The sequence below is a fragment of the Zonotrichia leucophrys genome, chromosome 12, assembly GCF_028769735.1.
Source record: "Zonotrichia leucophrys gambelii isolate GWCS_2022_RI chromosome 12, RI_Zleu_2.0, whole genome shotgun sequence".
Lineage (NCBI taxonomy): Eukaryota > Metazoa > Chordata > Aves > Passeriformes > Passerellidae > Zonotrichia > Zonotrichia leucophrys.
In genome coordinates, this window is record NC_088182.1 from 17,180,596 (window position 1) to 17,195,159 (window position 14,564).

The 14,564-nt window shown below is 42.0% G+C and overlaps 1 protein-coding gene across 1 annotated transcript in view; it reads left to right on the plus strand.

Moving 5' to 3' along the window:
* Positions 1-12,780, plus strand: part of SLC6A11 (solute carrier family 6 member 11) — a 115,045-nt gene extending 102,265 nt beyond the window's left edge. The window contains exons 11-16 of the mRNA XM_064724415.1: positions 129-266; positions 2,934-3,036; positions 3,713-3,813; positions 5,089-5,259; positions 8,018-10,409; positions 11,136-12,780. Coding sequence (XP_064580485.1) covers positions 129-266; positions 2,934-3,036; positions 3,713-3,813; positions 5,089-5,259; positions 8,018-8,170 — 666 coding nt within the window. The 3' untranslated portion in view covers positions 8,171-10,409; positions 11,136-12,780. The remainder of the gene's footprint in view (positions 1-128; positions 267-2,933; positions 3,037-3,712; positions 3,814-5,088; positions 5,260-8,017; positions 10,410-11,135) is intronic.
* Positions 12,781-14,564: the final 1,784 nt, after the last annotated feature.

Consider the following 14,564-nt stretch of genomic DNA (forward strand, 5'->3'; position numbering starts at 1 on the left):
AGCATCCCCAGGGATCACCCACCCAGTGTGATGAAAACACAGGAGGATATTTAAAGTGTTAGGTGGCAAATGCACGGCAGCAGCAGAGGAGACAGTTTTGACTGGATCTTTGCTGTTGTCTGTTGCAGTTTGTGTGTGTGGAAAGCATTGTGACAGCCGTGGTGGACATGTACCCCAAGGTGTTCCGCAGGGGCTACAGGAGGGAGCTGCTCATCCTCGGCCTCTCCGTCGTCTCCTACTTCCTCGGCCTCATCATGCTAACTGAGGTGAGAGCTCTGAGGGGTTCACACCCTCTGAACCTGAGAGAAGCAGAGAAAAGAATGATCAAAACAATTCTTATCTCGTTTGCTGTGTCTGTGTTGTGCCAAAGCAGAATGCAATGTGGAGATTGTTCACCCAAAGATGGGGTTTTATTTCCTTGGCCTTTCAGGGCCAAATGTGTGTGTTGGGACTGTTGGCTCACAATCACAATATTCTGTGCAGCTGAGCTGGGTGCTTGTGCAGATTCAGTTCAGATGCAGTATAATATAATTTAGAATAATATAATATAATACAATAAAGTGTGGTGGTGTTCGCAGGGTCCCAGGATGAGGGAAGAGATGAGGATCTGACTCCATGTTTCAGAAGGCTGATTTATTATTTTATGATATATATTGTATTAAAAGAAACGATGTGTTAAAACTATACTAAAAGAATAGAAGAAAGGATTTCATCAGAAGGCTAGCAAGGAATGATAATAAAATCTTGTGACTGACCAGAGAGTCTGAGCCAGCTGACTGTGACTGGCCATTAATTAGAAACAACCAACACAGACCAATCACAGATGCACCTGTTGCATTCCACAGCAGCAGATAATTTTTGATTTTCTTTTCCTCTGAGGCCTTCTCAGGAGAAAATCCTGGCAAAATGGATTTTTCAGAAAATATGGTGACAATAAAGTAATTAATTAGCCTTCTGATATCAATGAATGCATCACTTTCTCCCCATTGCCTTCTCCCCCACTTTCTCCCCTGCTTTTCCTGCACTGCTCAGAGAGAAAGAACTTGTGGTTCTTACCACCACAGATAAAGCACAAGAACCTTTGCCACAGACAGGAATGTGGCCACAAAATACTTGAGAGACTGCTCTCAGCTCCTGTGTAACATCTGAAATTGGAAAAGTAGCTTTGTTTTATCAGCTGAGCTCAGGAGATGTTTCAATCAGAAATACACAGCCCAGCCAAGGAAATTCCATCTGCTTTGCACCAGCCAGCCACACACACTGATTGTGGTTCCTGCTTGCCCACCCTGGGCAGGAACAACCACACTTTGGATGGAAAGAGCAATAAAGAAGATTAAGTAAAGTGAAAAGAAAAAATCAAACCATCTTTGGTTTCCAGATCAGCAGGCCATGTCAATCAGTGCAGCTGACTGACACACTGATCATGGCTTCTGCTTGTTTGTCCTGGGCAGGAACAGCCACATTTTGGATGGAAAGAACAATAAAGATAAAGTGAAAAGAGAAAATCAAACCATCTTTGGTTTCCAGATCATCAGCCATGTCAATCAGTGCTGCCAATCTCTGAGCAGAAATTTTGTGTCCCTTCCAACTTGGAGTAATCTGGAATTTGCAACATTAATATTTAATTACACTAATTAAATCTCCCTCTCTGATAAGAGATATGATGCTCTCTGTGAAATAATGCATTAAACAGAAATTTTATATTCTTATTGACTTTATATTTACCTGTAAGTCATTCTTATTCTCAGTGACATAAATCATCTTTGCTATGCAAAATGGGAAATCTTGGAATAACCCCTCCACAGGGCACATGCTGATCAGAGCACTGAGAGATATTAAGATATACTAAGAAATATAAGAAAAGAAATATAAAGAAATATAAACCTGAGGAGCGCAAGGGAAGCAAGTTGTTCAAACTGCAGGAATATCCATGCAGGGGTTTTGTTCTCCTTACCTTGTATTGTCTTAGTTGGTTGATTTCTAAATTTGCATTTTGCTCAGGTATTTGCTGAGCCTCACCATGATGATTTTGCTGTAGAAATTTCATTTTTTTTCCTATTTTTAGGATTCTAAAAATCCTAAAAATCTTCCATCTGCAGAAAGTTGTCTGAGATGTAATGGATCACATGAGCTCCCCAAAAACCATTACATCCCAACTGAGGAGCTCATCTCAAGCCCCTCTTTCCTTCTTTGGAATTCCTTTCCTTTGAAATGCTCTCTTGTGAACTCCTGCTCCTCATTATTTCAATATTAAATACAGATGCGATAAATGATTGTGTCTCACATAAAAAGTGTAATATTATGTATATAATTTTAATTATGTCTTACATAAAAAGCATAATATTATCCATAAAACTTTAATTATTTGAACCCTAATGTTATTGATTGGATAATTCTTATTTCTTTTTCTTTGTGACAAATTATAAAGACTTGTTTCACGCATGTGGCTTCAAGTCTGTGAGCTGCATTCACACTTTTTAGGTCACTTTACTCAATTTTTAGTGCCTACACCATCAGAGAGGGATTTTTGTAGCAACAGATTTTACCTTCTTTCCCCACATTTTAATTAATTATTTTACATATTAATAACACAGACACAGAACCAGGATCTGGAGGTCAGAATCACCTGGGAATATCTACAGCTTGATGTGATAAAAAAAAACAGAGGTAAAAGCAGGGAGGTGGGAGAGCATTTTTGGAAAAAAAAAATCAAATCTACTTCTCTCCACTCCAGATTTACCATCCTTAAAGAAGTGCAGAGTGAAAAAACAAACCAAGAAATTAAAATTCTTTGTTCAAGAAGGAACCAACTTGAATAGGAAGCTTGCCAGGGAGCCAACAGCTTGACAGTGTAATTAAAAGAGATTTGTTATTAAATATTCCCACTGGTGCCAACACAATTTTTTTTTCCCCTTTCCCATTTTCTCTTCCAGGGTGGGATGTATGTGTTCCAGCTCTTTGACTCCTATGCAGCCAGTGGGATGTGCCTGCTCTTTGTGGCCATATTTGAGTGTGTCTGCATAGGCTGGGTGTATGGTGAGTGATGAAAATTGCCATTTTTCTTATCAAAGTTTTCTATTTGCATAAAAACAAAGCGACAATCTTGTACCCTTGGGGAATGGGACCTTCCACATTCCCATTCCCCCAAAAAGAATCATAAATGCCTTTTTCTCCACAAAGATGCACAGGAAAATTTCTCTTTGTAAAGCACCACAGAACTGCAGATCACACGTGCCCAGTTATCCCTGGCTTCACACATGAGCACCTAAATATATTTACATATATAAATTATATTTATATATAAAATAGCGATTCTTTGACTGGGGTTGTTTACACCCTGATCCCACAAGAGAATAAACCAACTAAGCAGAATATATTAGGTTTATACTTGCTTTGAAGGAAAGCAAAACTCAAGGTGTGGAGGAAAAAGGAGAGTAGGACTAAATGAAATGTTCATATTTTTGCGACAGCTTGTGCCACACTAATGAAACCTCCCTCTCTGATAAATGATACAATGATCTGTATGAAATAAAAGTTTTATAGCAGCAGGAATTGTAGATCAACCCCTTAGTGCAGATGGGAGGGAGGAGTTTTCCAGGGAAAGAGGAGCAGCTTCAGCCTTCCCCTGTCTGTCTTTCCCTGCTTTAAATCCTGACCTGGACAGCCCCTTCCATGTGCACTCTACATCTGCTTTTCCTTTGGTTTTGGGCAGGCAGCAATCGCTTTTATGAGAACATTGAAGACATGATTGGGTACAAACCTGTGTCGTTGATTAAGTGGTGCTGGATGGTCCTAACTCCAGGTATTTGTGCAGTAAGTACAGAATGTCCAAAACACTTGTTTTAGATATAAAGAGGGGGTTCTGTAAATCTTTTTTCTATTTTTGCTGCTGCTAATACTTGAGAGAAATGCCTCTGTTGATTTATAGCATGTATTGCAAATAAAAAACACCCTGTAGGATCAGTAAAATTGTTAAATATCTGTAAAATTGTTAAATATTCAGTGAAAAACCTTAGTATGTACAATCAAAGGAACACAAATAATGCCAGGGCCCTAAATGAAGATTTGCCAGAACAAGAGAGATGTTTTTCTCTGTACTTGGTGCACTTTGTGTGCCAGCACACAGCCCAAGCTCCTCCAGACTTGTGCTAGGTCCTTTGCTGATTTCTCCTCTCTTCTCCTCTCTCTTTGGGGGAGAGTGGATGTTTTCCAAAGGAGAAAAGACATTTTTTACTTTTAAAAGTAGCAGGAGAGGCCAAAAGCCCATCCCATGGGCATGAAGGAGGGGAAGGAAGCTGGTGCCAGCTCTGCAGAGCTGTGGCAGCGTCACAGGGACAAAGACAAAAAACCAGCATGAGCTGATTGCCCTTAAAATTGAGGCTGAGATGCCAAAACCCCTTCCAGCTGTGCAACACTCCAGCGATGGCAGCTGCAAACCACAGCAGCTGGGGCACCTCGAGATCCAGGCTCCCATTTGCAAAGTTAGGAAAATTTCTGACCCATTTGCACCAAATCTGAAATGGCCTCCATACCATGTGCACTCGTTTCACCACTTTGGGGAAAATTACATGGTAGCTTTTCTCTATTTCATACATTGAAATGGTCCAAGCTGCTTGATTAGAAATGGAGACAGATTTTTTTAGGGTTTTTGGCAGGATGAAAGCATTGGAACTGCAGATACACACAGTGGATTAAAGCAACTTCAAAAATTTTGGCTTTCATTTTTCATCCTGACAGGTTGGAGAGAACCCAGCTCATGTTATTTAATCACAGCTGGTTCACTGTAGCAAAACTTAATCTTTCCTGCCCAGGTGCTGTTTGCCATCAAAGTGCTGGGTTTATTGTCATCAAAAGGTAAATAGGATTAAACTTGAAAGGTTGCTCGTTCCTGCAGGAGCCGCTGAGATGTGTTATTTAAGCTGTACAGAAAAGAGGATGTTGCTGGTGGGTTTTTTGCTGTGAGTGAAGAGCTTCCCTCTGCTCTCCCTCCTCAGGGAGCCTGGCCTGGCCTAAACACTCAGCCAAATCCTTGTTACACACACAGGCTTTGCCCAGATACCTCTGACAACATATCCCTGCTTGTTTCAGGGAATCTTCATCTTTTTCCTGGTGAAATACAAGCCCCTGAAGTACAACAATGTGTACATCTACCCTGACTGGGGCTACGGCATCGGCTGGATGATGGCACTCTCCTCCATGGTCTGCATCCCGCTGTGGATCTGCATCAAGCTCTGGAAGACAGAGGGCACCTTCATGGAGGTGAGAGAGAGCTGCTGAGCAGTGATGCTGCAAAAAGAGCTGGGAAGCGGGGGGACTCCTCACCTCTCGGGAGTTCTGCTGGTCAAAGTGACTCTGAGATGTGTTAGAAAGTCTCTTTTCCCAGCCTGGCAGTCAAAGAAGGAGTCAGAGCTCTTCATTTCTCATTCTCAAGGTTTTTGATTGTTTCTTATCTATAAAATTCTTTCTCTGAGCTGCTGACGTCTGTTCAGCAGGTCAGACAGAGGCACATTGACCACCCTCAGGGTGGTGTTGTCTTTTTATACTAAAAAACTATGTGTACATTATTTACAATAACTTCCCAATACCTATCACCTATGTCAGACAGTGAGTTTCTACCTTAAACCAATCCAAAAGTGCCAACATCACAGCAATAGATGGAGGCCAAGAAGAAGAAGAAGAAGAAGACTGGACACACCCAGATTCTTCCATCTTGCCTCCTGAACCCCCATTCTAAAAACCCCAAAATCTATTTTTCACCCCATGAAAAACTAACTATCATTCTACTTAGACTTTCGTGGCTTGTAATCCTTCATATAAGGTTGGTAATTTTTTCCATGGGTCAGGATCAAAGGCACAGGGGTCTTGGGCTCTGTGCCAGGGTCTCTGAGCCCCCTGGCAGGGGTTTGAGCCATTCAGGACAGCCAGAGGGATGTCCTGAGTTCCACCACTCACCTGCATCCTTTGATCAGAACAGCAGTGCCACATCCCTGTTCCCTGCCTTAGGGCTCTCAGCCGCTGCTGGAAAGAGAATTCTGAACTTTCTCTGCTTTATTCTCAACTCCTGTTGGGTTTTTTGCTGCCAGTGGTAAACTAACCAATTTAAGGTGCTCTGTCCCAGCACAATTTGTAGCTTAAAATGTCTGTAACATCACCCAGATCCCTCAAGGTTTGTACCAGCCATTCCCTTTTTCCATGATTTTTGTTTGTATTGCCAGGATTTTCTCCAAGACCTGGGCTGCCCACATTCCCATTTTCTGCAGAGTTTTCCTAATTTCAGTTCTCTAAATGAGAAGCTCAGGCAAATAAAGAGATTTGGTGGAATTTCTTACGTTTGGTGTCAGGTTAGCTCAGGTCTAGGCTGAGGTTATTATCAAATTTAAGCTTGGAAGATGCTCGTTTCTGTGGAAGCTCCAAAGAAAGGCAGTGAAGGAAGCAATAGTGGAAAAAACAAAAATACAAAACTTTTTCAGCTATTTGGGATTCTAACATTGCAGAAAAGCCTCATTTTGTCCATATTGCAAAGACTCTGTTCAGCTGGTTAAATGCAACCTGGAGACTGCCTATCACTCAATCCCTCCAGGTTTGTACCAACCATTCCCTTTTTCCATGGTTTTCATTTGTGCTGCCAGGATTTTCTCCAGGAGCAGGGCTGCCCACATTCCCATTTTCTGGGCAGTTTTCCTAATTTCACTTCTCTAAGTGAGAAACTCAGGCAATTAAAGAGATTCACTGGAATTTTCTTACGTTTGGTGTCAGGTTAGCTCAGGTCTAGGCTGAGGTTATTATCAAATTTAAGTTTGGAAGTTGATCGTTTCAGTGGGAGCTCTATCCAAAGAAAGGCAGTGAAGGAAGCAATACTGGGAGAAACAAAAATAAAAATGTTTTTCAGCCATTTGGGATTCCAACATTGCAGAAAAGCCTCATTTTGTCCATATTGCAAAGACTCTGTTCAGCTGGTTAAATGCAACCTGGAGACGCCTATCACTCATCCTCCAGTTTGTACCAACCATTCCTTTTTCCTGGTTTCATTTGTGCTGCCAGGATTTCTCAGAGCAGGCTGCCACTTCCGTTTTCTGGCAGTTTTCCTAATTTCATTCTCTAAGTGAGAAACTCAGGCAATTAAAGAGATTCACTGAATTTCTGACATTTGTGTCAGGTTAGCTCAGGTCTAGGCTGAGGTTATTATCAAATTTAAGTTTGGAAGTTGATCGTTTCAGTGGGAGCTCTATCCAAAGAAAGGCAGTGAAGGAAGCAATACTGGGAGAAACAAAAATAAAAATGTTTTTCAGCCATTTGGGATTCCAACATTGCAGAAAAGCCTCATTTTGTCCACATTGCAGACTCTGTTCAGCTGCTTAAACACAGCCTGGAGACTGCCTAGGAAATCTTTACTGGATAGATAAACTAAAACTGAATTGTCCATGATTTAGTTGTCTCAGAGAGTCAAAAAAGGAAGTCTGCACAAATCTAAACACTAAATATCTCCTCAATTCACCTGTCCCTGCCGGTGAGCAGACTTTGCTGGAGCTGCAGCACTGCAGACAGGTCGTTATCTTTTCCCTGCCAGGATGACAAGAGGATTCTTTGAATCACAGCTGGGAGCTTCTTGAGGAGCCAACTTCCTGCTGTGAGCAGCAACCTTGCCGTGGATGTCATTGCTGGAAAAGTGAAAGCAGATTTTGCTCTATCACAGCTCAATACACCTTGGCTGTCTCTGGTTTATTTGCTTTTTCCAGTGGACATCAGGGATGACAAAATGAGAAACAAAATGTACCTGTAGAACAGACACAGTGCTGAGAGCCTTCATGAAAGGGAATGATTAAATCAACATAAAAATTCACTTTGGTTTGAGCTTTGCCTTCTTTGGTCTGGATTTATCCAGAATTGTGCAGCCTGCAGGTCTGAGGGAAATAAAAGAGAAAAGCAGGAGAAAATCCTTTTCTAATGGATCTATTAAAGAGAGGTGTGTCTGTGACCAAGGAAAACATAATGATTTCCAATTTCTCCAATTTTCTAGAAATTCAGGAAGCTGATTACACCTAGCTCAGACCTGAAAATGCGGGGAAAGCTTGGAGGAGGAGCCTACATTGCAGCAATAAATGACTGCGATGCCAAACTGAAAGGAGATGGCACCATTTCCACCATCACAGAAAAGGAGACACATTTCTGAAAGAACTTTTTTTTTCTTGTTTTATTTTTTTTGTATAAAGAAATAAATAAATTCACTTAATTATAGAGGCTGGCTTGTTTTGCACAGAATTTTATTAACCAGTTAATTTTAAAGTGAAAATTGTATACTTGTTTAAAAAGTGATTTTTTTAAATTACTCTATCCATAATGATTCTGTAAAAGAAAAAGAAATAGTATTATATGGTCTGTTAGTGATGACTTCTTGTAATATGGTGATTCCAGTCAATGTTTTTTTTTTAGACTTTTAGAGGGACCTTGTATAATGTGCTGTAAAACTTTTCTACTTTGATTTGTGGCAGGTGTGATGTTGTATAGACCTTCTAACCTGTAAGCATTTCAGCCCATTTCAGCTGTCCATGTGTGTATATAAAGGGGACCAGCCTGTCCTGTGGTTTGCTTGGGAAGAAATCTCCTTTCAGGGCGAGTTTGGTGATGCTGACAGCGCCTCAGCTGCTCCCATCTCCTTCCCTCCACCCTCCACTGGCTTCAGCAGGGCTGGAAATGTGGAATGGGCCCATCCTGAGCCACTGTTTTCCTGAAGATTGGATAGAGGCTGGTTCTGAAGGGCTCTGAATTTTGCTGCTGTAAGTTCCTGGTCTCTGCCAGGATGTGTCCCCAAACATTTTCCATTTTCCCCCGTGAGTGGCTGCTCCTGAATTTTGGCCAGCACTTCCCACTCCCTGGAGTGACCTGTGTCTGTGTGAGCTCCTCCAACAGATCAATTTATTTCACAGAGCTGGAGGTGTCCTGAGGGGAAAAGAACAGGTTTAGGACCAGCTTTAGGGCTCTCTCTGTCTGCACAACTCATTCCCCTCCACAGGAATCCAGGATCCTACAGTGCAGCCCTACCCAGCTCCTCTGCTGGCACAGGGTGGGCTTTGGGGTGTCCTGTGCAGGGCCAGCAGCTGGGCTGGATGATCCTTGCAATTCTGATTCCTCTTCGAGGTCCTTCCCAGGTCCCTCAGACCAAGCACTGCTTCCTCTGCCCAGCTGGGATGGAGTTTGAAGTCAGAGCAGGGATTTCTTTAGCAGGAGGTTGGGGTGATGCCCTTAATGCATGGAGGAGCCCCAGGAGGTCATTTCTGTGTGGTGCAGGAGGGGACTCACACAGGGTTCCTGTGACCCCTCAGTGGCACAGAGGGAGCAGTGCTGGGTGTGTCAGTCAGGCCTTGCTCTGGAGTGACTCCCTGGCTTTAAATAATGTGGTTTTGTACGTGGATCCAGCTGCTGGATGGTTGTTCCAGGAGGTGTGCAGACGCCCCAGTATGAAAACTCCTAAACTTTGTCTAAGGATGTGGTTTTTTTACCTGATAATACCCCAAACATGGTTATTTGTTCTGAACAAATTTTTTCTTGGCTTGTTTTTGTTATTTGATGGTTGTGTGAGAAACCTGTGGAGGAACAGCATCCTGCACTGTACAGGATCTGGGGACAAAGACAAGAGACAGCCCAGAAGAAATGTCATAAAACCTGCTGCCTTCTCTGCAACTCCAACCCACCAGAGCTCAGACACAGCACCTGGAGTTGTAAGCAACAGAAATGGCTCCTGACCTTCTCCCAAGGAAATATTTCCCTAGAAATCACTAAATATATCTTAATATTGGCTAGAACTGTACCTGCAGTCAGCACTTCTCTGAGCTCTTGCTGTTACTTCTTAAAAAAAAGCATTTTTATGGAACTGCTTTGTCTCGAGTCACTTCATTAAATCTAATAGAGCCATTTCATTTTTACTTTATCTTATTTTTGTAGAGGTTTATTTTGTGTGCGGCAAGGTGGAAACCTAGCAGAGGACTTCAAATCCTCGAAGTCTTGTTTTCATATCTCCATTGTGAGGTATTTGGGGCAGAACATTTGGAAGAAACCTGGATTTAGGAAGGCACAGAACCATCATTTTGTGCCTCCCTCAGAGGGAGCCAAAACTCAGTCCCATGGGAAAACTGGGAGAGAAATGTTCCAGAATTGAAACCACAGATTGATTTATATACAATGAAAAAACTGAATTGACATTGACACTCCAAAATCTAGGAATTCACATTTTTGGAAGTCCCAACAAGTCAGGACTATTTCTAACAATATTTGTGATTTGGGCTTTCTCTCCACCAACCCAGGCTGCAGAACCAAGGCCCCAAAGCCACACGTGGGTCCTGGGGTGGGTTATGGTAACTCCCAAGGAGAATGTGAAGATATTTTCGGATCAGTGAAGGGAGATGCACCTTTGGGTTGTGTTTGACCTGATTTCAGCACTCCTGAGAACATTTATGTTGTGTTTGGCCTGGATTTAAGGCTCCTGAGCACCTTTAGGTTGTGCTGGGCCTGGATTTCAGGCCAAGAAATGAGAACCTGAGAGAACCTGAGAACCTTTAGGTTGTGTTTGGCCTGAATTTCAGGACTCCTGAGAATCTTCAGGTTGTTCTGGGCCTGAATTTCAGGACTCCTGAAAACCTTTAGGTTGTCCTCAGCCTGGATTTCAGATTCCTGAACACCTTTAGGTTGTGCTGGGCCTGGATTTCAGGCCAAGAAATGAGAACCTGAGAGAACCTGAGAACCTTTAGGTTGTGTTTGGCCTTGATTTTGGAATTCCTGAGAACCTTTAGGTTGTGTTTGGCCTGGATTTCAGGACTCTTGAGAACCTTTAAGTTGTCTTTGGCCTGGATTTGGGACTCCTGAGAACCTTTAGGTTGTGTTTGATCTGGATTTCAGACTCCTGAGAACATTTAGGTTGTGCTCAGCCTGGACTTGAGACACCTGAGAACCTTTAGGTTGTGCTGGGCATGGATTTCAGGCCAAGAAATGAGAACCTGAGAGAATCTGAGAACCTTTAGGTTGTTCTGGGCCTGGATTTGGGACTCCTGAGAACCTTTAGGTTGTGCTCAGCCTGGATTTCAGACTCCTGAAAACCTTTAAGTTGTCTTTGGCCTGGATTTGGGACTCCTGAGAATGTTTAGGTTGTGTTTGACCTGGATTTCAGACTCCTGAGAACATTTAGGTTGTGCTCAGCCTGGACTTCAGACACCTGAGAACCTTTAGGTTGTGCTGGGCCTTGATTTTGGGATTCCTGAGAACCTTTAGGTTGTGTTGGGCATGGATTTCAGGCCAAGAAATGAGAACCTGAGAGAATCTGAGAACCTTTAGGTTGTTCTGGGCCTGGATTTGGGACTCCTGAGAACCTTTAGGTTGTGCTCAGCCTGGATTTCAGACTCCTGAAAACCTTTAGGTTTTGTTTGACCTGGATTTCAGACTCCTGAGAAGCTTTAGGTTGTGCTCAGCCTGGATTTCAGGCTCCTCAACACCTTTAGGTCATGCTCAGTCTGGATTTCAGTGTCATTCCCTTGGCAATCAGGATTCTGAGGAAATGCCAAGAGGTTCAGCCCCCGCTCCTGGGGCCATCCATGGGCAGAAAGTGACCCCACACAGGCTGAGGGGATGCCTTGGTGTTTTTGGAACCCCAAATAGGACAGGAAATGATGCCTTGGAGGGGCCCCCAGAGCAGAGGGCAGGCAATGTTAAGAGAATAAAGAGGGGATTTATGAAAGCCTGCAGCAGGCCCAGCTTGGGCAGCCACAGCCTCCAGAGGCTGCAGCCAAGGTGGGCCATGGGCACGAGTTTGTCACACAATTATCAGTTTGGGCATTCACACATCAGGGGTTAATGCTCCAATTCCAGCTGCAGGGAATGCAGTCATTCACCCCCACTTTGCTCCCCCCAACTCACTTTTGGTTGTACTTTTTGGGGGCCTGAGGCACTGAGGTGTCCTTGAGTCCCAGGCCTACAGAGGAATTGTTGTGTCTGACCAAAATGAGAAGGCAGTAACCAGCAGTGTGTATGGAGTTTAGATCGTGCATTAATGCAGCACAGGAATTGAAAAATACAAAAGCTAAAACCCTAAAGCATGGCTGGGATCAGGATAAATGCTGCTGTGGGACAAAAAGGGTTCCCTGTGCTTTGTGTGAGTGCTTTGGTCCTTGACCAAAACCTGAGGACAGTAAACACTACTCTGTATGGAATTTAGATTATGCACTAATGCAGCACAGGAATTGAAAAATACAAAAGCTAAAACCCTAAAGCATTACAGGGATCAGGATAAATGCTGCTGTGGGACAAAAAGGGTCCCCTGTGCTTTGTGTGAGTGCAGGAAGGCTGTGCTGTGCCCAGGAGCTGCTCCCTGTGCTGCTGTGAACATTTCACCTGTGCTCTAAAGCATCCCTGCTCTTACTGCTGTGCTCTGTGTGCTCCTAATTGCTGATTTGTTTAACACTTTACTGATTTAAAGAAAAAAAAACTTTTTTTTTTTTCTTTTTGTGGGGATAGGAAGTGGGAGGGTGAATTTCCTAATTGTGGTTGGGGGATTTTTGAAATTATATGAGGGGAAAATGTAAAATACCCAGCTCTGTGTTTACCCAGCTCTTTTTTATCTGCCCTTTTCTGAAATATCTGCAGAATTATTAAAAATAATACAATAAAAATGAACAACCACTAGGGTTTATGTAACATTTTACACAAAGACATTTGTGTTTCTGTTTGGTTTTGAAGGGTACAAGATTTCATCTACTGACTTTGTTCTCAAAAATTAAAGGAAATGGGCAAACCCCATTCTGTGTATTTTAGTTTATATCCATGTACAGGACATGACACTCCCTTAATGAATTAAATAACCCCAGGTACCCTGGCAGAGCAAACAAATGTCCCTTGATGTGAACTGGGGAACTGAGAAACAAAAGGAGGTTTAGCAACTTGTTTGAGGTCATGCAGCAAATCTGTGACTGAGAGAAACTGAAGTTCCCTGGGGCCTATAGCTATATTTATTCATATCCATATTTTATATAGATATTTATATAAATAGATATATCTATTTATATTTAAAGATATATATATATATTTATATAGATATATAAATATCTAAATATAGAATCAATATATATAATAGTTATATCTATATATAAATAGATATATATTAATGTAGATATATCTAAATATCTATATAAAATATAGATGTAAATGAATATAGATATAGATGGAACTTCAGTTTCTCTCAGTCATAGTTATATTATATTATATTATATTATATTATATTATATTATATTATATTATATTATATTATATTATATTATATTATATTATATTATATTATATTATATTATATTATTGAATCTAGCTATATAAATATATCTATATCTATTTATTTTTAAACATCTATATAAAATATAGATATAAATAAATATAGATAAAAATATAAAGCAAAATTAAATATAAATAGAAAGATTACGCATATAAATTATAACATACAATATAAAGTTAAAAATTAGAATGTGTTTTTAAAATTTTAAAAAATTATGATATAAACTATACATTATAAATATAATAAAAATATAAATTACATAAATACAAATATATAAAATATGATATAGAAATATAACTAGATATACATATAAATGATATATAAAATATAAATTATAATTATAAGTATTAAATTATAAATATTTAACTATAAATATAAATATAAATATAGATATTGATAAAATTGCAGACCAGCCACCACTTCCCTGCTGCTGGCCTTTCCCTCTCACCCATGGCTGGTTTGGTGGGGCCCCTTTGTGTCCCTGGCACTGTCACAGCCATGCAGGGAGTGCTCCCAGTGCCCTGAGCTCCCTGCCCAGCCAGAGGAGATGCCCCAGGGAGGGAATTGCATCTTCCAGCTGCTGAAATGAAATGAAAGAACCTCCCAGCCAGCACTCTGATTTTATGCTTTTGTGCTCTGCTGGGTGCCTGGAGTGTTCAGCCCTGGGGCCTCCAGCATCCAAAGGATGTGGAGCTGTTGGAATAAGTCAAAAAGAGGACACAAAAGTGATGAGAGGGCTGGACCTCTCTGTTCTGGAGCCAGGCTGGGAGAGCTGGGGGGGGCTCACCTGGAGAGGAGAAGGCTCCAGGGAGAGCTCAGAGCCCTCCAGGGCCTGAAGAGGCTCCAGGAGAGCTGGAGCGGGACTGGGGACAAGGCATGGAGGGACAGGACACAGGGAATGGCTCCCAGTGCCAGAGGGCAGGGCTGGATGGGATATTGGGAATTAGGAATTGTTCCCTGGCAGGGTGGGCAGGCTCTGGCATTGCCCAGATGAGCTGTGGCTGCCCCTGGATCCCTGGCAGTGCCCAAGGCCAGGCTGGACATTGGGACTTGGAGCCCTCTGGGACATTTGAAGATGTCCCTGCCATGGCAGCGGGTGGCACTGGGTGACTTTTAAGGCCCCTTCCAACCCAAATTTTTCTATAACCCTTTCTTATATCTCTGGCCCACACACAGGGAGAAATTCTTACTTTAACACACAACACACTCATGAAAAATTCTGCTCTTGCCCCTGAGGCACCCTCTTATCCTGCAGCCT